The sequence below is a fragment of the Arachis hypogaea genome, chromosome 11 (assembly GCF_003086295.3).
Source record: "Arachis hypogaea cultivar Tifrunner chromosome 11, arahy.Tifrunner.gnm2.J5K5, whole genome shotgun sequence".
NCBI classification, from domain to species: domain Eukaryota; kingdom Viridiplantae; phylum Streptophyta; class Magnoliopsida; order Fabales; family Fabaceae; genus Arachis; species Arachis hypogaea.
This window is the reverse complement of record NC_092046.1, coordinates 41,223,771-41,251,107: the sequence shown is the minus strand read 5'-3', so window position 1 is coordinate 41,251,107 and position 27,337 is coordinate 41,223,771. Positions and strand designations below refer to the sequence as shown.

Below are 27,337 nucleotides of genomic sequence, written 5' to 3'. Positions count from 1 at the left end.
AGCAACTAGCATTGAAAAAAAGGAGCATCTAGTGGAGGATTATCATTAAAATGAACAAATAAAAACTTAATAAGACTCAAGATCCGTAAAACCAATTTTTTTTTTTGCTTTCCTGTCCTGAAGTGCATTACTCAGCCTTTTTTACCACCTCAAAATATACAAAATGCCAAATGAGGTCTTGACACAAGTAAAATACTTCTGATACAAAAATTAACAGCAGAGCCTATCCTCAAGGTGGAATGGACTAGACAATAATGTGAAATACAGCTAATAAGCTCCAAATACAATTTAGATGCAAGGAAAGTGTAATTGGAAGACTAAATTAATGCAATCAGCATCACAAGATATAAGTCCTAATAAATATAAATTTGCTCTTCCACATGTTCCATAAATCATGCTTCAGCTACAACAAATATAGCATGTACCATACTTTTGAATGAGAAGTCAAAGCTAATCACAACATAGCTAAAATTCATAAGATACTAGAAGAACCATACTTTGAAGTGCTGATTGTCTCGATACCTCTGAATATGATATAAATGGTGTTCATAAATAACAAACAAATAATTGAACTGGAACATATACCAAGCTCCTTTATTATACCTCTGAATATGATATAAATGGTGTTCATAAATAACAAACAAATAATTGAACATAAACCAAGCTCCTTTATTCATGGTACAGAACACTATCATCTAAACAATTGTATGGAAGTTTCTCACCGGAAGATGCGGCGGCAGCACACGACAACAGAGCAAGTTTATATTCAGAACAATGAAAACCAAACAAAACCAATGCTCTACGCTCAGAAAATGATATCCTCATCTTTCTGTGCCACTGCAGACAAAATGTTTTGAGCATTATTCAGCGAAATACCTCTTTGCAATGCAAGCTTCTCAGCAACCTGTTCCTCAGCGAACATCTTGGCAGATTGCATCTGCTTCTCGATTTCCCTCTTCTTATATCCTTGGATCTTCTTCAACCTAAAGAAATCCTCCCTTTCTAGCTCATCCAACTCTCCCTTAATGTAACTAATGGTATTCTCCAACCTAGGCTTCACCACATTCTCAAGGGCATTAACCCTCCGATTTGTAGTCTTGATTGCCTCGTCGAGTGTGAGGAAGGATGTCTGAAGAGAGGCAAGCTCCACAAGGACCTCAATTGCCTTGATGTAAGCAGCTCGGCACTGCTGCACCTGCTGTCCACCCCGGGCCAATCCAGTGAGGTCATTCTTGTTAACCTCGCCATCATTGGTGTACTTGAACTTGGGAAGCTTAACGCCAGCTACATTCTCCTGCCGGGACTGGACCTTGAGGGAGGCCTCTCGAACATTCTCGAGCACAACATGCTTGATGTTGTCACCAGCAACGTACTTTGCCTCGGTCAGTGCAAAAGAAGAGGTCTTCATGATGTCACCCATTGATTCCTTGGTAGACACAATCTTCTTCAGGATCTGCCTGAACTGCACAGTAAGTGCATCACTCTTCTTCTTTAGGAGAGCGTGACCACGTGTGGCTCCAACCAAACGAGCCTTAACCACTCCCAGCATCGTCACCGTGGGGACAACATTCAGACGCTGTGTTTGCCCCGACATCTTTCTTTCTTTCTACCCTAACAATTTCTGATCCCAAACACAAACCACACAAATAAACAAGCATTTCAATTTCGTTTGACCGATCATCGGTAAATGTAAATCTATTCTCACTAAGTTCAATATCCTACATCTATTATAGAAAGAGTAGACAATTATATTTTCATTTCCAGTGTCAAATCATGAAAACATTTAAACTCATAAAGGTGCTTGTCTCATTACCAAGGTTCTCAAAACCGGACCAGTCATTGAACCATTCTAGTCACTGGTTCACTAGTCCAACCAGTTCAACCGTGGTCTAGCCAAAAAAACCGTTTTATAATAAAATAATAAATAAATTATAAACAAATACACTAAAACATAATTATAGTCTAATATAAACTTTAAAATGTCTTCCAAATTTAAAGCACTACATCTAACCAAAATCTAATATAACATTTGATCTCGTCAATGATTAACAATTTATCATTCATTAGTCATTATATCACTATTGAACTCATTAAGATAGTCACATGAAGGAGAAAAAAAAAAAAAAAAAAAAAAAACCATTGAATTAACCAAACCAATAACACATATTTGATCATTTGCTCATCTAATTAATTAAGTTAATTCAGTTCATCTATTCCTTCATTGAATTAAAAACAAAAAGCACAACAATGTAGTGAAATTCAGAGTACTAGCAGTGAGCAAAGAAGAACGAGCACAGCAGCAGTGAGCAAAGCTAATCAATAATCATTCAAAGTGGTTTCTGAACAAAATATTCATCCAGCAAATTCATCTAGTGTCAATGAATCTAATATAACCTTTGATCTCATCAATGATTAACATTTATCATTCATTAGTCATTATATCACTATTAAACTCATTAAGATAGTCACAGAAAAAAAATCATTGAATTAACCAAACCAATAACAAATATTCTATCATCTGCTCATCCAGTTAATTGAGTTAATTCAGTTCATCTATTCCTTCATTGAATTAAAAACAATGAGCACAAAAAGCACAACGATGTAGTGAAATTGAGTACTAGCAGTGAGCAGAGAAGAACGAGCACAGCAAGAGTGAGCAGGGCTAATCAATAATCATTCAAAGTGGTTTTTGAACAAAATATTCATCTAGCAAATTCATCTAGTGTTAATGAAGTCTTTGATATGATATAGCAGTAAACTCACATCACATGGTCAAAATGACGTTCCTATCTATATCAACTTAACTTCCATTAGAAAAATAGCTAAGTCTACAACATGAAAATCACAACCACACAGTACCCTAGTTCCCTTCATACTTTGGATCAGCCATAACAAAATGGTGAGCTAACCAGTACAAAGATGAAGATGCCAAGGAAATTGGCAAAGAAACCCAGATCTTGATCATCAATCATCTGTAGCAGGAAGCAAAAATAAATTCATGTCATTACCATGGTTTTGGGCATCAAAATAGATTTATCGTTCTTTTCCAACTGAAAGCACGTACAATTTGAACTGTGAATCTCATATACTGAACACTGAATTAAGAATTAATTTAATTAATATTGATTCCTAAAACATGATCATATCGAGCAGCATCCATATATCAGAATTCAGAAATTAGAATCTTGTAACCTAACAAATCAGAATAAATTATAACAAAATCAGAAAGCAAGTTGTTGCTTAGCAGTTTAAATCTACAATGTTCACGAACATCACAGTAGAATAAAATGACATTGTTTATGACATTCACGTCTTCAAGGCTTCAACTGAAAAAAATCATTCTAATTAGTGTTTCATGTGATTAATTAATCAAGCAATTGGCGCTAATTCTCTAACTACACATAACTCCAGAAATGCAGCCACAAACTCACAATCCAAGCACAATTAATCACAAAACACAAAGTAGCACATCACTATACAAAATAATCATAACCCACAAAACAGCAGCACAGCAGAGTACTGAACAGAGCACATAAAAACAACACAAAATCATAATCACCTGCAGAGTATGACGAAGAACAATATCTTCAAAACACAAAACACATTCAATAACGATATCTTCAAAGCACTGACCTTTGATCTGAGAAGTTTGGAAGAGTATGGCGAAGAGCAGTTGACCTCGAGAGGAAGCGGAAGACGATTGGAGAAGACGAAGACGAAGTTGCTGAGAGCGAACAGGGTAAAAGACGAAGACTTAGACAATTGGAGAAGCCGACAGGACGGAGAAAGAAGCTCCTCAATGCGACGGACGGGCGGCGGCGATGGAGGCTAGGGTTCTGATTGGAGGCTAGTCTTTTGAGAAGGAAGCAGATTGGAGAAGCGGAAGGGGATGGGCGAAGGGGCTGGAAGCAGATTGGAGAAGGTAGCTCTTTTTTTATAAGCTACAAACGACGTCGTTTCAGTTGAACCGGCCGGATCTCGGCCCGATCTGACCGGCCGGGCCTGGTTTTCTGAACCATGCTGCCACAACCCGCCCACAACCAGCAGGCCAGCACCCGGTACCCAAGGCTCGTCTCTGCATCCTCAAGGAGAAACCCTAGCAGCCCCAAGCTCCGCGGAGCACTCACCATCAACCGTTGCCGTCGCCGGACTCGCAGTGTCGTCGTAGTTCGTCAGTTCGTCACCTCTGCTCGCGAAGATCGCCACTGTCTGTGCTCGCGGTGCTATCCTCTCTCCAGCCATTGATAGCTCGCTTTTACCATCGCTCACGTTGCTGTGGCTCACCTTGCCGCGGCTCGCCTAGCCGCGGCTCACCTTGTCGTCGCTCCCCTCGGCCGCTCTTCGCCCCGGTAAGACCACTGAAATTCTTCTCCGCTCGCCGTGGCTCTTCTCACTTTGTTTCTGAGTTCTGAGAAAAGAAAAGAGACCACTTCATTCCCTTGTTAAGTGGCTACTTGCTGTTTGTGTTAATTGTTAATTTTTATGCTGTGTGAATTTTGATGTTGTGTGAATTTTTGGTTTGTTTGTGAAAGATGGTGTATATGTTGCTTTCTCATCGCTTAACTTGGGATTGCGGTGTGGTGAGTGTACCAGAAGTCTAGCACAATAAAAGAAAAAGGCAAGTTACCCAAATAAATTATGTGTAAATTAATATTACCCATGATACAATTTTTATATATTAAAAACGTAAATGCAACTTCTCGAGTTAAACCTCAAAATGGTCTTTGAGATTGGCGTCGTGCACTAAAATCGTCCATGAGATTCCAATTACACCAATTACGTCCCTGAGATTGAAAAAAATGCACCATATTAATCCCTGACCTATTTTCCATTAACGACGTGATGACATGGCATGATGACGTGGACTGTAAGTGACACGTGTCACTTCATGATTTGGTCACGTGTAATGGTATGATGATGTGGTGACCAGAGACATGTGGCATGCTGACGTGGATGGTTGTGCCACGTGTCACAATGTTATTTGGCCACGTGTCCGTTTGTGCCACGTGTCGCAACAGTATTTGTCCACGTGTCATCTATTATGTCATCGTTGTATAAGCACCAAATTAGTCCCTCACTTTGCATTAAGTGACTCATTTTAGTCCCTGAAATTGAATGTCGTGCACCAAACTAGTCCTTTCACCAGTTTTTTCTCTTTTTTTTTTAAATTTAAAATTTTAATATCTTGGATACACTACTTTCAATTCTATTTTTTCATATATCGTTTAAATACAAGTGCTTTCATAAAAAATTTTAAGATTTTAGTTTTAATTATATATTTTTTTAATAATTTAACATTGGTAAATTTTGTAATATATAAGTATGTTATATAAAAAAATAATTATATGATTGATTAGACACATTTTTTGTCTTATAAAATACACATTTTCGTTATGTGTAAATGAGCTAGATTGAAGACACTTCAAGCACCCTCACTCCCATCTTTGACCTCTGAAGTCTACACGAAAGAGGTCGGAGATGGTAATGAGAGAAGCTTGAAATGCCTTCACGTCAACTCCAAGACGGCGGTTATTAGGGATATTCGCAAGAAAAAAATATTTTATAAAAGTACTGAAAGAGGTCAGAGATGGTAGTGAAGGTGCTTGAAAAGCCTTCACATCAACTCTAAGTCGACGGTTAGGGTATTCGCAAGAGATAAAATATTTTATAAAAACACTTTTATTTGAAGAACATGTGAAAAAATAGAATTGAAATTAATGCATTAAAAAATATTGAGAATTTTGAATTTATAGAAAAAATTGAGAAAAAACTAGTGAAGGGACTAGTTTGGTGCACGACATTCAATTTCAGGGACTAAAATGAGTCACTTAATGCAAAGTGAGGGACTAATTTAGTACATATATAACGATGACATAGTGGATGACACGTAGACGAATACTGTTGCGACACGTAGCACAAACGAACACGTGGCCAAATAACATTGTGACACGTGGCACAACCATCCACATCAGCATGCCACGCGTCACTGGTCATCACATCATCATACCATTATACGTGGCCAAATCATGAAGTAACACGTGTCACTTACAATCCACGTCATCATGCCATGTCATCACATCGTTAATGGAAAATAGGTTAGAGACTAATATGGTGCACTTTTTTCAATCTCAGGGACGTAATTGGTGCAATTGGAATCTCAGGGACGATTTTAGTGCACGACACCAATCTCAGGGACCATTTTGGGGTTTAACTCGCAACTTCTCTATTACAATAGAAATCACGATAAGGGTATCGACTATCGAGGATAAGGATTTGAACATAAATTGTGGTAGGGGTATAGCGATTTACGCTAAAGTACATGAAAGAAGAAATTGTTATACCTCTTCAGCAATTTTTTTATGAATGGTTAATGGGCATAAACCGCGATATTTCTATAGCGATTTATGTTTGCAAAAAAATGCCTATAAATATCAAGTAGGAGAGAGTAGTGTGATAGTAAAATGTCTTTTTTATAAATTTACAAATAGATAGTGAAGAGAGTTTTTTTATTCTAGTTCATTGCTTTGGAAAAATTCAAAAAAGTAAAAAAGCACGGTGTTAAGTTCACAGATAGAGAATCAGTGAGTGTTTTTATGCGGTCAACAAATACGTTGTCAGAGCTAAAATCAAGTATATTGCAAAAGGCGGGGTTGTGTGGGTCCAAGTGAGTGAAGAAGTTGTTTTACAAGATTCCGATTGAGGTTGTATCATCTGGTGATGTTAGGGTCGGACGAAGACATGCAGGTTTTGTTTCATTGTCGACGAAGTTTTCCGAAAGTGAGAATACACGAGCTGTATGCCAAGCTAGAAGATGGCGTCGATAGTTCTGGGGCATCAGCGCCGAATCCTCAGTCGACTACGGTGGGGATGCTTCTACCTCGATGCCTGTCGTTGCACCTGGTTGTCTGTTGGTTGATCCTCCATCTATTGCAGTTGGGATAGCTAGGTCACCCCGTATAATTCCGGGTATTTTAGGTGATGGTGAACCGAATTGGGTTGAAAATGCGATGCGAGAGGATGATTAGGACGAAGAGCCTGCTCACATCATCGGGGGACAGTGACGAGGATACTCCGAGGAACCCACCTACACATCAGGGGCCATCTAGTTTCGGGACATAGCAACATCCTCTACATTTCTCAACGCTGAACTTGGAAACTGTCGGCCACCAACCGGACATAGATCCTACCTTTGGAGGTCAAGGATTAGACAAGGGACATCCTTCTGTGGAATTTCAAATTGGCCAATCTTTTCAAACTAAGGAGGAAGTTGTGTTAAGTGTTAAGGATTATAGCATCCGTCGTGGAGTTGAGTACCGAGTGATAGAGTCAGATCATCTCAAGTATCTTGGGAGATGCAAGGAGTTCGGTAAAGGTTGCACGTGGTTCATGCGCATCACACTTCCGCAATGAAAGAGTACTTGGAAGGTTAGAAGGTACAACGGACCTCACACTTGCTTGGCTACAACGATTTCGAGCGATCACCAGCAGCTCGATTATCATGTCATTTGTGCGAGGATCTTTCCGTTGGTTAGAGCCGATGCAGCAGTTACGATAAAAGTGTTATAAGAAGCTACTGAAACAACCTACGGATTCAAGCTTAGTTACAGGAAGGTTTAGATGGCAAAACAGAAGGCAGTTGCATAGATCTATGGGAATTTGCGAAGAGTCATATGCTGAGTTGCCCCGTTGGATCCTTGGTGTGCAATCCACGATAGATGGAACCATGGCGTTGTTGAAGACTTTTCCGGTACGTGTCAGTGATCAGGTTGATGAATTTACTGTGTACTTTCATCGTCTTTTCTGGACATTTCCTCCATGTATTAGGGCATTTCGACATTGCAAGCCACTGCTCAGCATCAACGAGACTCACTTGTATGGGAAGTACGACGATACTTTGCTTATGGCTATTGTGCAAGATGGTAACTCGAATGTCTTGCTCGATGCCTTTGCACTTGTGGAAGGGGAGAATGTGGAATCCTGGGTTTTTTTCTTATCCAACTTGCGTCAACATGTGACTCCGCAAGAGGGTATTCTAGTGATCTCTGACAGGAACAATGACATTAAGGCTGCACTAGAGGCACCTGACATTGGTTGGCTACCACCTCATGCATATCGAGCATTTTGCATTCGTCACGTTGCAGCTAATTTCACCCTCAGTTTCAAGGATCTGGATGCGAGACGCTACTTGTGAATGCAGCTTATACCAAGACTGAGGTAGAGTTTGATTATTGGTTTGATATTATGAGGACTAAAAATCCCGCTATATGTGATTGGACAAACTAAATGGAGTATGATAAGTGGACCCACCACTAGGATGGCAGCAGATGATTCAGCCATATATAATCGGACACAAAAACTACAAGTGTCCTGTTTATCCAATCTTAACTAAAACTTCAGATATAGTTCACTTAACATTATTTTTCAATCTAATTTTATTAAAATAGAGAAACAAAACTTATGAAATTTTACATAAAATTTTGAAACATATCTAAATGTATTTTAGAAATTTATAAGTCCTACATTATAAAATTTAAAGTTTAAAATCTACAGTTTAAGACTTAAATCTTAAATCTAAAATAATAAAATACGAATCTTAAGTTCTATTTCTAAAATTTAAATCTTAAATTTAAAATACTAAACTACAACATTTCTAATTTTAATATTTAAAATTTAAAATGTAAAGTTTAAAATTTTAAATTTTAGTTTTCAAATACCATATTTAAAAAATAACCTTACAAAAACACTATATTTAAAATTTGAATCCTAAATCTCAATTATTGGAGGATAAATATTCTACTTAAACACTATATCCTTAATTTTAAATTTTAAATCTTAACTTTCAACTCCTAAGCTACAAATCTTAAATTCTGTATTCTAACTATTGTACCCTAAATACTACATATTATGTTATATAAAATTGAATAACTAAAAGAAAACAAACTTACCTCTTCATTGATGCCCCTGGTAACTTGCGCAACGCTGTTGAGTCGGTACAGCCTGCGTTTGTCTGTCATGATCCCACGCCTTAGAAATTCTAAATATCCAAATTCTCTTTAAGTCCTATGCAACTTTTCCTCTCAATCCACAATTCTCGCTCTCTCTCTCTCTCTAAACAAACCACTTCTCTCTCTAAAAATTTGGTACTCATGCGAACTGAAGAATTCGCGACTGGGTGTAGTAGATTTATAGGCAAGCATAAACCGCTATAGGGATACCATGGTTTATGCCCATTAGTCATTCATGAAGAAACCGCTGGAAGGGTGTAGCGGTTTTTGTTTTCACGCAATCCAACGTAAACTGCTGCACCTCTACTGTTGTTTATGTTCAAACCCTAATCCTCCATACCCCTATCGCAGTTTCTATAGTAATAGAAAAGTTGCATTTGCGTCTTCAATGTATAAAAGTTGTATTCTGGTAATATTGGTTTCCAAACAATTTATTTTGGTAACTTGCCGAAAAGAAAATATTGATTTGAATTTGATATTAATTTCACTTTTATTCAAATTGAATGAGAAATTTTTTTGGTTGCTCACGCTATTTTTCAATTTGATTCGTCGCAGATTTTGGCTCTATTTAAGAGTTTGTCACTAACCAATGGATTATTGCATGCAGATCGAACTCCCGATACTTAGTTAAGCGAATGTGTGAGCTAATTGATGAGCAGATAATTTATACGCTTTTTGGCATTGTTTTTAGTATGTTTTTAGTAGAATCTAGTTACTTTTAGGGATGTTTTTATTAGTTTTTATGTTAAATTCATATTTCTGGACTTTACTATGAGTTTGTGTATTTTTCTGTGATTTCAGGTATTTTCTGGCTAAAATTGAGGGACTTGAGCAAAAATCAGATTCAGAGGTTGAAGAAGGACTGCTGATGCTGTTGGATTCTGACCTCCCTGCACTCAAAGTGGATTTTCTGAAGCTACAGAACTCAAAATGGCGCGCTTCCAATTGCGTTGGAAAGTAGAAATCCAGGGCTTTCCAGCAATATATAATAGTCCATACTTTGGCCGAGTTTAGACAACATAAAAGGGCATTGAATGCCAGTTCTACGCTGCTGTCTGGAGTTAAACGCCAGAAACACGTCACAAGCCAGAGTTGAATGCCAGAAATACGTTACAAACTGGCGTTCAACTCCAAGATTTACCTCTACACGTGTAACATTCAAGCTCAGCCCAAGCACACACCAAGTGGGCCCCGGAAGTGAATTTATGCATCAATTACTTACTTCTGTAAACCCTAGTAACTAGTTTAGTATAAATAGGACCTCTTACTATTGTATTTGACATCCTGGATTGTATTTTTGATCCTGTGATCACGTTTTGGGGACTGGCCATTCGGCCATGCCTGGACCTTTCACTTATGTATTTTTAACGGTAGAGTTTCTACACTCCATAGATTAAGGTGTGGAGCTCTGCTGTTCCTCAAAGATTAATGCAAAGTACTACTATTTTTCTATTCAATTCAACTTATTCCACTTCTAAGATATTCATTCGCACTTCAACATGAATGTGATAAAGGTGACAATCATCATCATTCCCTATGAATGCGTGCCTAACAACCACTTCCGTTCTACCTTAGATTGAATGAGTATCTCTTGGATCTCTTAATCAGGATCTTCGTGGTATAAGCTAGATTGATGGCGGCATTCATGAGAGTCTGGAAAGTCTAAACCTTGTCTGTGGTATTCTGAGTAGGACTCTGGGATTGAATGACTGTGACGAACTTCAAACTCGCGAGTGTTGGGCGTAGTGACAGACGCAAAAGGAGGGTGAATCCTATTCCAGTATGATCGAGAACCTCAGATGATTAGCCGTGCTGTGACAGAGCATTTGGACCATTTTCACAAGAGGATGGGATGCAGCCACTGACAAGGGTGATGCCTCCAGACGATTAGTCATGCAGTGACAGCGCATCGGACCATTTTTCAGAGAGGATCAAAAGTAGCCATTGGCAATGGTGATGTCCTTACATAAAGCCAGCCATGGAAAGGAGTAGGATTGATTGGATGAAGACAGCAGGAAAGCAGAGGTTCAGAGGAACGAAAGCATCTCTATGCGCTTATCTGAAATTCTCACCAATGATTTACATAAGTATTTCCATCCTTATCTTATTATATATTTTCGAAAACTCCATAATCAATTATTATCCGCCTGACTGAGATTTACAAGATGACCACAGCTTGCTTCATACCAACAATCTCCGTGGGATCGACCCTTACTCACGTAAGGTTTATTACTTGGACGACCCAGTGCACTTGCTGGTTAGTTGTATCGAAGTTGTGAATGAAAAACAAATTATTAAGACGTGCGTACAGAGTTTTTGGCGCCGTTGCCTGAGATCACAATTTCGTGCACCAAGTTTTTGGCGCTGTTGCCGGGGATTGTTCGAGTTTGGACAACTGATGGTTCATCTTGTTGCTCAGATTAGGTAATTTTCTTTTTGTTTTATTTTAAAAAAATTTTCAAAAATCTTTCAAAAATTTCTCATCTGTTTTCGAAAAAAAATAATAATAAAAATTCTTTTCAAAAATATATTTTTCCTCAGAATTTTTAAGAATGAATTCTAGTGTTTCATGAAGCATGTTGAAGCCTGGCTGGCTGTAAAGCCATGTCTAGTTCTTCTGGATAGGAAATGTCAGGCGTGTCATGTCTGAGTTACATACTAAAGCTTGGCTGGCTATTAAGCCATGCCTGACCCTTTGATTGGAGCTTTAGACTAAAGAGCATAAGATTCCTGGAACTTATATTAAAAATTTTAGAATCCTTATTTTTCTTTTTCAAAATGATTTTCGAAAAAATTAAAAGAAAATACAAAAAATTCATAAAATCATAAAAATAAAAAATATTTCATGTTTCTTGTTTGAGTCTTGAATCAAGTTGAAAGTTTGGTGTCAATTGCATATTCATCTTGCATTTTTCGAAAAATTCATGCATTGTGTTCTTCATGATCTTCAAGTTGTTCTTGGTAAGTCTTCTTGTTTGATCTTGATGTTTTCATGTTTTGTGTCTTTTCTTGTTTTTCATGTGCATTCTTGCATTCATAGTGTCTATACATAAAAAATTTTTAAGTTTGGTGTCTTGCATGTTTTCTTTGCATTAAAAAATTTTTTTCAAAAATATGTTCTTGATGTTCATCATGATCTTCAAAGTGTTCTTGGTGTTCATCTTGACATTCATAGCATTCTTGCATGCACTCATTGCTTTGATCCATAACTTTCATGCATTGCATCATTTTTAATGTTTTTCTCTCTCATCATAAAAATTCAAAAATAAAAAAAATATCTTCCCCTTTTTCACTCATAAATTTCGAAAATTAGATTTGACTTTTTCAAAAATTTTTAAAAATCTAGTTGTTTTTATGAGTCAAATCAAATTTTCAATTTAAAAATCTTATTTTTTTCAAAATCTTTTTCAAAAATCAAATCTTTTTCAATTTTCTTAGTTATTTTCGAAAATTTTAAAAATATTTTTCAAAAATATTTTTCTTATCTTTACCTCCTAATTTTCGAAAATAACATTATCAATTAATGTTTTGATTCAAAAATTTCAAGTTTGTTACTTGCTTGTTAAGAAAGATTCAAACTTTGAGTTCTAGAATCATATCTTGTGATTTCTTGTGAATCAAGTCATTAATTGTGATTTTAAAAATCAAATCTTTTTCAAAACTATTTTCAATCATATCTTTTCAAAAATATCTTATTATCTTATCTTTTCAAAATCATATCTTTTTCAAAAATTTGATTTTTAAAATATCTTATCCAACTTCTTATCTTTTTATCTTTTTTAAAAAAAAATTTAATTTTCAAATTTGTTTCAACTAACTAACTAACTTTTTGTTTGTTTCTTATCTTTTTCAAAACTACCTAACTAACTCTCTCTCTCTAATTTTCAAAAATATCTCCCTCTTTTTTTAAAATTTCTTTTTAATTAACTAATTATCTTGATTTTTGATTTTAATTTTCAAAAATTACTAACCTTTTTAAAAACTATTTTCGAAAATCACTAACTCTTTTTCAAAAATAATTTTCGAAAATTCTCTCCCTCTCTCATCTCCTTCTATTTATTTATTCATCTACTAACCCTTCTCTTCATCCTACATCTCTGATCTCCTCACCCTTGTGTTTCTTTCCTTACATTCCATTCTTCTCTTCTTCTTTTCTTCTACTCACACAGGGACCTCTATACTGTGGTAAAAAGGATCCTTATTATTATTATTTTTCTGTTCCCTCTTTTTCATATGAGCAGGAGTAAGGACAAGAACATTCTTGTTGAAGCAGATCCAGAACCTGAAAGGACTCTGAAGAGGAAACTAAGAGAAGCTAAATTACAATAATCCAGCAAGCACCTTTCAGAAATTTTCGAACAACAAGAGGAGATGGCAGCCGAAAATAATAATAATGCAAGGAGGATGCTTGGTGACTTTACTGCACCTAATTCCAATTTACATGGAAGAAGCATCTCCATTCCTGCCATTGGAGCAAATAATTTTGAGCTGAAACCTCAATTAGTTTCTCTGATACAGCAGAACTGTAAGTTTCATGGACTTCCATCTGAAGATCCTTTTCAGTTCTTAACTGAATTCTTGCAGATATGTGATACTGTTAAGACTAATGGAGTAGATCCTGAAGTCTACAGGCTCATGCGTTTCCCTTTTGCTGTAAGAGACAGAGCTAGAGTATGGTTGGACTCTCAACCTAAGGATAGCCTGAACTCTTGGGATAAGCTGGTCAAGGCTTTCTTAGCCAAGTTCTTTCCTCCTCAAAAGCTGAGTAAGCTTAGAGTGGATGTTCAGACCTTCAGACAGAAAGAAGGTGAATCCCTCTATGAAGCTTGGGAGAGATACAAAGAACTGACCAAAAAGTGTTATTCTGACATGCTTTCAGAATGGACCATCCTGGACATATTCTATGATGGTCTGTCTGAATTAGCTAAAATGTCATTGGATACCTCTGCAGGTGGATCCATTCACTTAAAGAAAACACCTGCAGAAGCTCAAGAACTCATTGACAAGGTTGCTAATAACTAGTTTATGTACACTTCTGAAAGGAATCCTGTGAGCAATGGGACACCTATGAAGAAGGGAGTTCTTGATATTGATACTCTGAATGCCATATTGGCTCAGAACAAAATAGTGACTCAGCAAGTCAATATGATTTCTCAGAGTCTGAATGGAATGCAAGCTGCATCCAACAGTACTCAAGAGGCATCTTCTGAAGAAGAAGCTTATGATCTTGAGAACCCTGCAATAGCAGAGGTAAATTACTTAGGTGAACCTTATGGAAACACCTATAATCCATCATGGAGAAATCATCCAAATCTCTCATGGAAGAATCAACAAAAGCCTAAACAAGTCTTTAATAATGGTGGAAGATACAGGTTTAGCAATAGCAAGCCTTTTCCATCATCTACTCAGCAACAGACAGAGAACTTTGAACAAAATACCTCTAATTTAGCAAATTTAGTCTCTGATCTATCTAAGGCCACTGTAAGTTTCATGAATGAAACAAGGTCCTCCATTAGAAATTTGGAGGCACAAGTGGACCAGCTGAGTAAAAGGATCACTGAAATCCCTCCTAGTACTCTTCCAAGCAATACAGAAGAAAACCCAAAAGGAGAGTGCAAGGCCATTGAATTAATCACCATGGCTGAACCTGTAAGGGAAGGAGAGGACGTGAATCCCAAGGAGGAAGACCTCCTGGGACGTCCAGTGATCAATAAGGAGCTTCCCTCTGAGGAACCAAAGGAATCTGAGGCTCAACTAGAGACCATAGAGATTCCATTAAACCTCCTTATGCCATTCATGAGCTCAGATGAGTATTCCTCCTCTGAAGAGAATGAGGATGTCACTGAAGAGCAAGTTACCAAGTACCTTGGTGCAATCATGAAGCTGAATGCCAAATTATTTGGTATTGAGACTTGGGAAGATGAACCTCCCTTGTTCACTAATGAACTGAGTGATCTGGATTAACTGACATTGCCTCAGAAGAAACAGGATCCTGGAAAGTTCATAATACCTTGTACCATAGGCAACATGATCTTTGATAAGGCTCTGTGTGACCTTGGTTCAGGGATAAAACTCATGCCCCTCTCTGTAATAGAGAAACTGGGAATCTTTGGGGTGCAAGCTACTAAAATCTCATTAGAGATGGCAGACAGCTCAAGAAAATAGGCTTATGGACAAGTAGAGGATGTGTTAGTAAAGGTTGAAGGCCTTTACATCCCTGCTGATTTCATAGTCCTAGATACTGGGAGGGATGAGGATGAATCCATCATCCTTGGAAGACCCTTTCTAGCCACAGCAAGAGCTGTGATTGATGTTGACAGAGGTGAACTAATCCTTCAATTGAATGAGGACTCCCTTGTGTTTACAACTCAAGGTTACCCTTCTGTAAACATGGAGAGGAAGCATAAAAAGCTTCTCTCAAAACAGAGTCAACCAGAGCCCCCACAGTCAAACTCTAAGTTTGGTGTTGGGAGGCCACAACCAAACTCTAAGTTTGGTGTTGAACTCCCATATCCAAACTCTAAGTTTGGTATTGGGAAGTCTCAACAATGCTCTGAACATCTGTGAGGCTCCATGAGAGCCCACTGTCAAGCTATTGACATTAAAGAAGCGCTTGTTGGGAGGCAACCTAATTTTTTATCTAATTTTTATTTTCATTGTTTTTCATGTTTTATTAGGTTCATGATCATGTGGAGTCACAAAATAAATATAAAAGTTGAAAACGGAATCAAAAACAGCAGAAGAGAAATCACACCCTGGAGGAAGACCTTACTGGCGTTTAAACGCCAGTAAGAAGCATCTAGCTGGCGTTCAACGCCAGAACAGAGCATGGTTCTGGTGCTGAACGCCCAAAATGGGCAGCATCTGGGCATTTGAACGCCAGAATTGCACCCTGGAGAAGAGCTAGCGCTGAACGCCCAGAACAAGCATGGTTCTGGTGTTCAACGCCAGAAATGGGCAACAAATGGGCGTTCAATGCCCAGAACAAGCACCAATCTGGCGCTAAACGCCCAGAGTTGTGTGCAAGGGCATTTTGCATGCCCAATTTGGTGCAAGGTTGTAAATCCTTGAACACCTCAGGATCTGTGGACCCCACAGGATCACCTCAGGATCTGTAGACCCCACAGGATCCCTACCTACCTCCACTCACTTCTTCTCACCCCTCTTTCACACAATTCCATAAACACTCTTCCCTAAAACTCTTCACCAATCACCTCAATCTCTCTTCCCTATCACCACTTCACCACTCACATCCATCCACTCTTCCCCATAAACTCCACCTACCTTCAAAATTCAAAATCAATTTCCCACCCAAAACCCACCCTTATGGCCGAACCTTACCCCACTCCCTTCCCTATATATAGCCCTCCATTCTTCCTCATTTTCACACAACACAACCCTCTCTTCTCTTCTTGGCCGAATACACATCCCTCATCTCCTCCATATTTTCTTCTTCTTCTTCATCTATTCTTTCTTCTCTTGCTCTAGGACGAGCAATATTCTAAGTTTGGTGTGGTAAAAGTATAAGCTTTTTGTTTTTCTATTACCATTAATGGCACTAAGATTGGAGAATCCTCTAGAAAGGGGAAAGGAAAGACAAAAGCTTCCACCTCCGAGTTATATGAGATGGAAAGATTCATCTCCAAAGCTCATCAAGACCACTTCTATGATGTTGTGGTCAAGAAGAAGGTGATCCCTGAGGTCCCTTTCAAACTCAAGAGAAATGAGTATCCGGAGATCCGACATGAAATCCAAAGAAGAGGTTGGGAAGTTCTAACAAACCCTATCCAACAAGTCGACATCCTAATGGTTCAAGAGTTCTATGCCAATGCATGGATCACTAAGAACCATGATCAAAGTAAGAACCCAAACCCAAAGAATTATATTACAATGGTTCGGGGGAAATACTTAGATTTTAGTCCGGAAAATGTGAGGTTGGCGTTTAACTTGCCTATGATGCAAGGAGATGCACGCCCCTACACTAGAAGGGTCAACTTTAATCAAAGGTTAGACCAAGTCCTCATGGACATATGTGTGGAAGGAGCTCAATGGAATATTGACTCCAAAGGCAAGCCGGTTCAATTAAGAAGACTGGACCTCAAGCCTGTAGCTAGAGGATGGTTAGAGTTCATCCAACGTTCCATCATCCCCACTAGCAACCGATCTGAAGTTACTGTGGATCGGGCCATCATGATTCACAGCATCATGATTGGAGAGGAAGTAGAAATTCATGAAGTCATCTCCCTTGAACTCTACAAATAGCCGAAAAGCCCTCCCCTGGGGCAAGGCTAGCTTTTCCTCATCTTATTTGCCATCTATGTTACTCAGCTGGAGCTTTCATAGAAGGCGACATTCCCATTGAGGAAGAGAAGCCCATCACTAAGAAAAGGATGGAGCAAGCAAGAGAGCCCATTCATGGATCTCAAGAGACGCATGAAGCTTATCACCATGAGATCCCAGAGATGCCTCAAATGCATTTTCCTCCACAAAATTATTGGGAGCAAATCAACACTTCCCTAGGAGAATTAAGTTCCAACATGGGACAATTAAGGGTGGAACATCAAGAGCACTCCATCATCCTTCATGAAATTAGAGAAGATCAAAAAGCAATGAGGGAGGAGCAACAAAGACAAGGAAGAGACATAGAAGAGCTCAAGGACATCATTGGTTTCTCAAGAAGGAAAACGCCACCATCACTAAGGTGGACTCATTCCTTGTTCTTACATTCTTTGTTTTTCGTTTTCTATGTTAAGTGCTTATCTATGTTTGTGTCTTCATTACATGATCATTAGTAGTTAGTAACTTTGTCTTAAAGTTATGAATGTCCTATGAATCCATCACCTCTCTTAAATGAAAAATGTTTTAATTCAAAAGAACAAGAAGTACATGAGTTTCGAATTTATCCTTGAACTTAGTTTAATTATATTGATGTGGTGACAATACTTTTTATTTTCTGAATGAATGCTTGAACAGTGAATATGTCTTTTGAAGTTGTTGTTTAAGAATGTTAAATATGTTGGCTCTTGAAAGAATGATGACAAGGAGACATGTTATTTGATAATTTGAAAAATCATAAAATTGATTCTTGAAGCAAGAAAAAGCAGCAAAGAACAAAGCTTGCAGAAAAAAAAATAGGCAAAAAAAATAAAAATAAAAAGCAAGCAGAAAAAGCCAAAAGCTCTTAAAACCAAGAGGCAAGAGCAAAAAGCCAGTAACCCTTAAAACCAAAAGGCAAGGGTAATAAAAAGGATCCCAAGGCTTTGAGCATCAGTGGATAGGAGGGCCTAAAGGAATAAAATCCTAGCCTAAGCGGCTAAAACAAGTTGTCCCTAACCATGTGCTTGTGGCGTGAAGGTGTCAAGTGAAAACTTGAGACTGGGCGGTTAAAGTCAAGGTCCAAGGCAAAAAAAGAGTGTGCTTAAGAACCCTGGACACCTCTAATTGGGGACTTTAGCAAAGCTGAGTCACAATCTGAAAAGGTTCACCCAGTTATATGTCTGTGGCATTTATGTATCCGGTGGTAATACTGGAAAACAAAGTGCTTAGGGCCACGGCCAAGACTCATAAAATAGCTGTGTTCAAGAATCATCATACTGAACTAGGAGAGTCAATAACACTATCTGAACTCTGAGTTCCTATAGATGCCAATCATTCTGAACCTCAATGGATAAAGTGAAATGCCAAAACTATTCAAGAGGCAAAAAGCTACAAGTCCCACTCATCTGATTGGAGCTATGTCTCATTGATAGTTTGGAATTTATAGTATATTCTCTTCTTTTTATCCTACTTGATTTTCAGTTGCTTGGGGACAAGCAACAATTTAAGTTTGGTGTTGTGATGAGCGGATAATTTATACGCTTTTTGGCATTGTTTTTAGTTGAATCTAGTTACTTTTAGGGATGTTTTCATTAGTTTTATGTTAAATTTACATTTCTGGACTTTACTATGAGTTTGTGTGTTTTTCTGTGATTTCAGGTATTTTCTGGCTGAAATTGAGGGACTTGAGCAAAAATCAGATTCAGAGGTTGAAGAAGGACTGCTGATGCTGTTGGATTCTGACCTCCCTACACTCAAAGTGGATTTTCTGGAGCTACAAAACTCAAAATGGCGCGCTTCTAATTGCGTTGGAAAGTAGACATCCAGGGCTTTCCAGCAATATATAATAGTTCATACTTTGGCCGAGTTTAGACGACGTAAAAGGGCGTTGAACGCCAGTTCTACGCTGCTGTCTGGAGTTAAACGCCAGAAACACGTCACAAGCCAGAGTTGAACGCCAGAAATACATTACAAACTGGCGTTCAACTCCAAGATTTACCTCTACACGTGTAACATTCAAGCTCAGCCCAAGCACACACCAAGTGGGCCCCGGAAGTGGATTTATACATCAATTACTTACTTCTGTAAATCCTAGTAACTAGTTTAGTATAAATAAGACCTCTTACTATTGTATTTGACATCCTGGATTGTATTTTTGATCCTGTGATCACGTTTTGGGGGCTGGCCATTCGGCCATGCCTGGACCTTTCACTTATGTATTTTTAACGGTAGAGTTTCTACACTCCATAGATTAAGGTGTGGAGCTCTGCTGTTCCTCAAAGATTAATGCAAAGTACTACTGTTTTTCTATTCAATTCAACTTATTCCGCTTCTAAGATAATCATTCGCACTTCAACATGAATGTGATGAACGTGACAATCATCATCATTCCCTATGAACGCGTGCCTGACAACCACTTCCGTTCTACCTTAGATTGAATGAGTATCTCTTGGATCTCTTAATCAGGATCTTCGTGGTATAAGCTAGATTGATGGCGGCATTCATGAGAGTCTGGAAAGTCTAAACCTTGTCTGTGGTATTCCGAGTAGGACTCTGGGATTGAATGACTGTGACGAACTTCAAACTCGCGAGTGTTGGGTGTAGTGACAGACGCAAAAGGAGGGTGAATCCTATTCCAGTATGATCGAGAACCTCAGATGATTAGCCGTGCTGTGACAGAGCATTTGGACCATTTTCACAAGAGGATGGGATGCAGCCATTGACAAGGGTGATGCCTCCAGACGATTAGCCATGCAGTGACAGCGCATCGGACCATTTTACAGAGAGGATCAAAAGTAGCCATTGACAATGGTGATGTCCTTACATAAAGCTAGCCATGGAAAGGAGTAGGATTGATTGGATGAAGACAGCAGGAAAGCAGAAGTTCAGAGGAACGAAAGCATCTCTATGCGCTTATCTGAAATTCTCACCAATGATTTACATAAGTATTTCTATCCTTATCTTATTATATATTTTCGAAAACTCCATAATCAATTATTATCCGCCTGACTGAGATTTACAAGATGACCATAGCTTGCTTCATACCAACAATCTCCGTGGGATCGACCCTTACTCACGTAAGGTTTATTACTTGGACGACCCAGTGCACTTGCTGGTTAGTTGTATCGAAGTTGTGAATGAAAAACAAATTATTAAGACGTGCGTACAGAGTTTTTGGTGCCGTTGCCTGAGATCACAATTTCGTGCACCACTAATCTTTTGACTATCCTAAATTGATTTGAATGAGCAATTCCGGCCATCACAGCTATATTTGAAAATTATTCAGAGCTTGGTTTTATTCTCATTTGAAAAGCAATTAATTTTCGAAAATCGCTACACATCCAAGTTTTATTGTCATCCAAGTCCATCCAAATAGGTCTGACACCAACAAAAATTACTCTTGATTACACGTGCATTCGCACACTAAGCATCTTCGCCTGTGTTTTTTTTCTTTTCCTCCTTCTCTCTCTGATGATTTTGTACCATTATGTGTTTCTTCTTTTTTTGTTTGGTTTTTTTCTTTTTCTTGATTTTATTCCTCTCAACAGAGTGAAATAAGAAAAATTATAACAAAATGAAATAAGAAGAAGATGAAGAATTAAAAAATGAAAAAGAAGCAGTAGAAGGTGAAGAGGAAGAGTTTTGAATTGTACAGAACAACGAGACCAAATGCACCTTAATTTACTCATAAATGAACTAAAAATTAAATTCAGAATGTAAACTCGTTTCAAAATAAGCACAGACCAACTGCACCTTATTTAAATCCAAAATGAACCGAAATTACGTAATGATTGCGACACACAAACTCAATTTGAAAATAAACACACAAACAAGATTGAGTCATGAACAAAAATATATTCAAATCCATCAAGTAATTGTAGAAGGTAAGGAGAAAGAGTTTTGAATTGTGCAGAACAATGAGACCAAATGCACCTTAATTCACTCAGAAATGAACCAAAATTATATTCAGAATGAACCAAAAATTAAATTCAGAATGTAAACTCGTTTCAGAACAAGCACAGACCAAGTGTACCTTATTTAAATCCAGAATGAACCGAAATTACGTAATGATTGCGACATATAAAATCAATTTGAAAATAAACACACAAACAAAATTGAATCAAGAACAAAAACACATCCAAACCCATCATGTGATTGTAGAAGGTGAGGAGGAAGAGTTTCGAATTGTGCAGAACAATGAGACCAAATGCATCTTAATTCACTCAGAAATGAACCAAAAATTAAATACAAAATGTAAACTCGTTTCAAAACAAGCATAGACCAAGCGCATCTTATTTAAATCTAGAATGAACCGAAATTACTTAATGACTGCGACACACAAACTCAGTTCGAAAACAAACACACAAACAAAATTGAATCATCAACAAAAATACATCTAAATTCATCAAGTAATTTTGCAGCATTATGTGTTTCTTCTTGTTGTTTGGTTAGATGAACAAGACAAGAAGAAGAAAAATATGATGAGGAGTTTTGAGGAGTTTTTTTATTCTTGTTTCTTCTTTTTTGTTTGATTTTTCTTCTCTTTTTATTGGTTTTATTCCTATCAAGAGAGTGAAACAAGAAAAATTATAGCAAAATAAAAGAAAAAGAAGAAGAAGACAAAGAAGAAAAAAATAAAAAAGAAGAAGAAGAAGCAGTAGAAGGTGAGGAGGAAGAGTTTTGAATTTTGCAGAACAACGAGACCAAATACACCTTAATTCATTCAAAAATAAACTGAAATTATATTCGGAATGAACCGAAAATTAAATTCAGAATGTAACCTCGTTCCAAACACAAGCACAGTTCAAGTGCACCTTATTTAAATCCAGAATGAACCAAAATTATATTCAGAATGAACCGATAACGATAACGATGATACGTATTAAAAGAAGACGACAAGGACAATAATGATGATGATGATGATGATGATGATGATAGAGGAGGAGAAAGATGAAAAGGAAGGAGGAGAAGAAATCTCAATAAGAAAAAAAGAAGAAAGAGGAGGAGGAGGAGGAAGTGGTGGTGGTGGTGGTGATGACGGAAATGGAAGTAAAAAATAATAAAAAAAAGTAGAGAAGAAGAAGAAAATGTAGTATCAGGGGTGAAGTGGGAAAAAAGTGCGTAATTCTAAATTACTTAGATAAATTTGCATGTTAAAATTGTTTGGATGTGAAAAATAATTTTTAATTTTTCGTGCAATTAATTTGTTCCATTGTATTCGGCAGAGTAACATGAATTCAATGGAGTTATAAAGAAGAAATATGAGCTTGAAATCCAAAAGATTAAAGAAAAATTATGGGTCAGCATAAATTATAACTATTTTCAATTAATAATTTGGTATTAATTGTGTGAGTTTTATTTAATTATTGTCCTCATTACTGATTGTTGAATGAATGTGGATTTAACATTTTATGCCATGATTTATGTGCATTTTGAATTTTTTTAGTTATAAATTTTGTTATTTGATTTAAATATAGAATTTTAATGATAAAATATAGCTAAATTATTACATTATTACATTTTATTATTATATGAATCAATGAATTTAAATATTTAAAAATATCTATGGAATCATTGAGTATGTGTTTGATTTAGTTTTTGTAAATTAGAGTTGAGTTTAATTTGATTATACTAGAATTGATTTTGATTAAAATTGAATTTGTTTCAATGAAATTTATGTTTGGATACTTTGATTCCAAAATAATTATAATTGATAAAATATTGTTTAGATAATAATGATCAAAATCACTTTTAAATGTGAAATTACCAAAAGAATAAAGATTAGATTAAATTTTTAAAATTATTATTTTAACAATATTTATATTACAATATTTTAAATTAGAACATATTATTATATAAAATATTATCTTAATATTATATACATATTATAATAAATTACACATAATATTAGATATATATATAAATAATTGATAATATCTAATAATTATTGTTACGGATTCGGCCCACGGATCCCGGACCCGAGATCGAACCCAAACCTGGCTTCCCGGGTCCGCCCCACCTCGCTCTTCTAGAAAGCCTAAAACCGGCCCTCTAGAACTCCCAACCGACTTTCGAATTCGAACGTCTTCCTTATCTTAGCCAAACAAGATAAGATAAGATAGCCACCATCACCTATAAATAAAGGACCCAAGTCCCTCCAGGTATTCATTCATTCCTCACACCTTATACCTCTTAGATCCATTCTGATTTGAGCGTCGGAGTGTCTTTGCAGTTACCTCTCCCCCGTCACTCCAGTCAAATAATCAGGCATCCGCCTCGACCCATAAATTCCCGATCCATCTCTCAACCCGTACCGGAGACCTCCAGTACATTGGCGCCGTCTGTGGGGAAACATTACGCCGGTTGAGTCGGAATGGCAGACGAATTTGAAGAACATTTCGTCAGCCATCAAGACGACTCCAGAACACAGAACCCTACCCCTGAACACCAAGAAGCCATACTCCACAGAAGGATTGGAAGCGTCGTCCATAAAAAAGAAGACGCTATCGTCGTTACAAAAACCCGGCATCCCAAGAATCTGGAAGAAAAGTCAGCCCAAATAATCCAGGAGCTCTGCCACCGAGTACAAGAACTCGAAGGCCGGATTGCCGCAAAAGAAAAACATATCACCGGAAACGAAAGTCACGCAACTTCTAGATCCAGATCTCGCCACGGCAGATCGCCAGAACAGCGACACGCCAAAAGGCATGATAGAAGCACCTCGCGCGGGCAAAGACGCGATAGATCACCAGAACGGCGACACAATAAAAGATACGACCACAGTATCTCCCGCAACCCCGCTCACACGGAAGATGACCGACGACACCGAGAAACCAAGCGCACGAGGAACGACCACACGATAATGGGAGCTACCCCCTTCACAGAAAGGATCTTAAAAGCAAAACTCCCCAAAGGTTTCGATAAACCCACCGATATGAAGTATGACGGAACCAAGGATCCCCAGGAACATCTAACGGCCTTCGAGGCCAGAATGAACCTAGAAGGAGCAGCTGACGCAGTCCGATGCAGAGCTTTCCCGGTAACCCTATCGGGGCCAGCAATCAAATGGTTCAACACCCTCCCAAACGGATCTATAACCAGCTTCCACGACATCTCGCGAAAGTTCATGGCCCAATTTACAACTAGAATCACTAAAGCCAAACACCCCATCAGTCTACTAGGGGTCACGCAGAAACAAGACGAATCCACAAGGAAATACCTTGACCGCTTCAATGATGAATGCCTAACGGTCGACGGACTCACGGATTCCGTCGCAAGCCTCTATCTAACCAACGGGCTCATGAACGAAGATTTTCGCAAACACCTTACCACCAAACCAGTATGGACCATGCACGAGATCCAGAACGTCGCCAGAGATTACATCAATGACAAGGAAGTCAGCTAGGTCGTCGCCGCCAATAAACAACAACACGGCAACGCCCAACACGGCAATTCGGCGTCCCGGCATAACCCACCACCCAGAGAAAATCAGAGGGACCACCTCAAGCCGACAAATGCAAACCGACCGCCCAGAATCGGCAAGTTCTCTAATTACACACCCCTAACAGCTCCAATTACCGAGATATACCACCAAATAGCGGACCGAGGTGTCATCCCAAAAGCCCGACAACTCAAAGAAAGAATGGGCGGCAGCAAAACCTTTTATTGCGACTACCACCGAGGTTACGGGCACAGGACACAAGACTGCTTTGACCTCAAGGACTCCCTCGAACAAGCCATAAGGGACGGCAAACTCCCAGAGTTTGCCAAAATCATCAGAAAACCAAAACGCGCGGAAAAAGACAGGTCGCCAGAAAGAGAAAGGCACAACCCGAGAATGCAAAAACAACCCCCCGAGAAAGTCCAGAAGACGACCCAACCATAATAGTAAACGTTATCACAGGCAAGGACGTGTCAGGCAAATCGAAAACAACACTGAAAAAGGACCTCAAAGTTCTGGCCGTCAGAGACTAAGCTACAACCACCACCACCGGCAAAACGATAACTTTTCTACCCGAGGACTGCCAGCACGACACCTCGGCTGAAGACGCACCTTTCGTCATCTCGGCAAGAATCGGAACAGGACTAGTCCGGAGAATACTGGTGGACACTGGCGCAGACTCCAACATCCTTTTCCGAGGAGCCTTCGACAAGCTTGGGCTCCGCAACGAAAATCTCCAAACACACCGCAACGGCGTCACGGGACTCGGGGACAACTTTCTCAAACCGGAAGGTTCCATCACCCTCCCCCTCACCATAGGAACAGGTAACCAAAGGATGACAATTCTATCTGAATTCGTGGTCCTAAAAGACTTCATCGCTTACAACATCATCCTCGGGAGAAAAACAATCAATGACTTCTCAGCCATCATCTTTACCAAATACCTCTTTATGAAATTCATAACGGAAGACGGCTCTATCGGGACTATCCACGGAGACCGGGAAGTCGCGGCAGAATGCGACAACACCAGCCTGGCTTTACGGAAAAATTCTCGCGACGCGGCTGGCATATTCCTAGCCGACCTGGACGCCCAACAAGACGGCTAACCTAGGCCAGAACCGGAAGCCGAAATAGAAAAACTACAAGTAGGGCAAACCAAAGACGAATACACCTTCATCAACAGGAACCTCCCATACGACCTCAAAGAAGACCTTTCCCAATTTTTGAAACAAAACAGAGACTTGTTCGCTTTCACGCCAGCCGACATGCCTGGGATAGACCCCAATCTAATGTCCCACTGGCTAGCCGTAGACCCCAAAGCCAAACTCGTGGCACAAAGGAGACGGAAAATGTCGTCAGACCGAGCGGCCGAGGTCAAATGACAAGTACAAGCCCTACTCAAGGCAAACTTCATCCGAGAACTGCCCTACACGACGTGGTTAACAAACGTCGTACTGGTAAAAAAGTCCAACGGGAAGTGGCGAATGTGCGTCGACTACACGGACCTCAACAAAGCCTGTCCAAAAGACACCTTTTCCCTGCCAAACATCGACGGACTGGTAGACGCTGCATCCGGACATCGGTACCTCAGCTTCATGGATGCATACTCCGGCTATAATCAAATACCCATGCATCGATCTGACGAGGAAAAAATAGCATTCATCACCCCTGATGGAACGTACTGCTACACAGTCATGCCCTTCGACTTGAAGAACGCCGGAGCCAGCTACCAACGGCTCGTTAACAAAATATTCCAGAACCTATCCGGAATAAAACTAGAAGTCTACATAGACGACATGCTCGCCAAGACCGACTCTGGCGAACAACTCATCAGCGACCTCAAGGTCATCATGGACACCCAACGAAAGCATCAAATGCGACTCAACCCGACAAAATGCGCCTTCAGAATGGAGGCAGGGAAGTTTCTCGGCTTTATGATCACACACCGCGGAGTTGAAGCCAACCCAGAGAAATGTCACGCCGTCCTTGAGATGACAAGCCCAAAAAACATAAACGACATCCAAAATCTCACCGGCCGACTAACAGCGCTATCCCGCTTTCTCGGAGCATCGGCTCAAAAGGCAATCCCCTTCTTCAGACTGATGAAAAAAGGAGCCCCCTTCAAATGGGAAGCAGAATGCGAAGAAGCATTCCAACATTTCAAGAAAGTCCTAGCGGAACCACCAGTCCTTGCCAAACCCCAAACAGGGGAGACTCTCTACTTATACCTCTCCATAACGGAAGAAGCACTCGCGGCAGCACTCATTCGCAAAAATGAGAAGAAAGAACAAAAACTCATATACTTCATAAGCAAAGTCCTACAAGACACGGAAACTCGCTACTCAGGCCTGGAAAAGCTATCCTTCGCCCTCCTCACGGCCTCCCGACGTCTGCGGCAATATTTTCAGGCCCACCCCGTGACAGTTCGAACCGACCAAGCAGTTAAACAAGCACTACAAAAACCCGATCTAGCGGGCAGAATGCTAGCATGGTCCATCGAACTTCCCAGTTCGATATCAAGTTCGAACCCCGATACGCAATCAAAGCACATGCCATGACCGACTTCATCGCCGAG

General features: G+C 39.0%; 3 protein-coding genes and 1 non-coding gene across 4 annotated transcripts; 1 reads left to right on the top strand and 3 right to left on the bottom strand.

Moving 5' to 3' along the window:
* Positions 1–567: 567 nt before the first annotated feature.
* LOC140172910 (V-type proton ATPase subunit D-like) lies at positions 568–1,594 on the bottom strand. The gene has a single exon (XM_072206757.1). It carries the CDS (start codon positions 1,592–1,594, stop codon positions 806–808), a length of 789 nt encoding a protein of 262 aa, XP_072062858.1. The 3' UTR covers positions 568–805.
* Positions 1,595–2,860: 1,266 nt separating this feature from the next.
* Positions 2,861–3,798, bottom strand: LOC112720741 (dolichyl-diphosphooligosaccharide--protein glycosyltransferase subunit 4A). The gene is given in 3 exon segments (XM_025771796.3): positions 2,861–2,906; positions 2,908–2,972; positions 3,634–3,798. Coding segments are annotated over 2 exon segments (111 nt in total). The 5' UTR covers positions 3,634–3,798.
* Positions 3,799–7,648: 3,850 nt separating this feature from the next.
* LOC112721275 (uncharacterized) lies at positions 7,649–8,191 on the top strand. The gene has a single exon (XM_025772345.1). It carries the CDS (start codon positions 7,649–7,651, stop codon positions 8,189–8,191), a length of 543 nt encoding a protein of 180 aa, XP_025628130.1.
* Positions 8,192–13,772: 5,581 nt separating this feature from the next.
* LOC112725689 (small nucleolar RNA R71) lies at positions 13,773–13,876 on the bottom strand. Its single transcript, XR_003164780.1, has one exon. It is a non-coding gene; the product is annotated as a small nucleolar RNA R71 (small nucleolar RNA).
* Between the last annotated feature and the right edge of the window lie 13,461 nt (positions 13,877–27,337).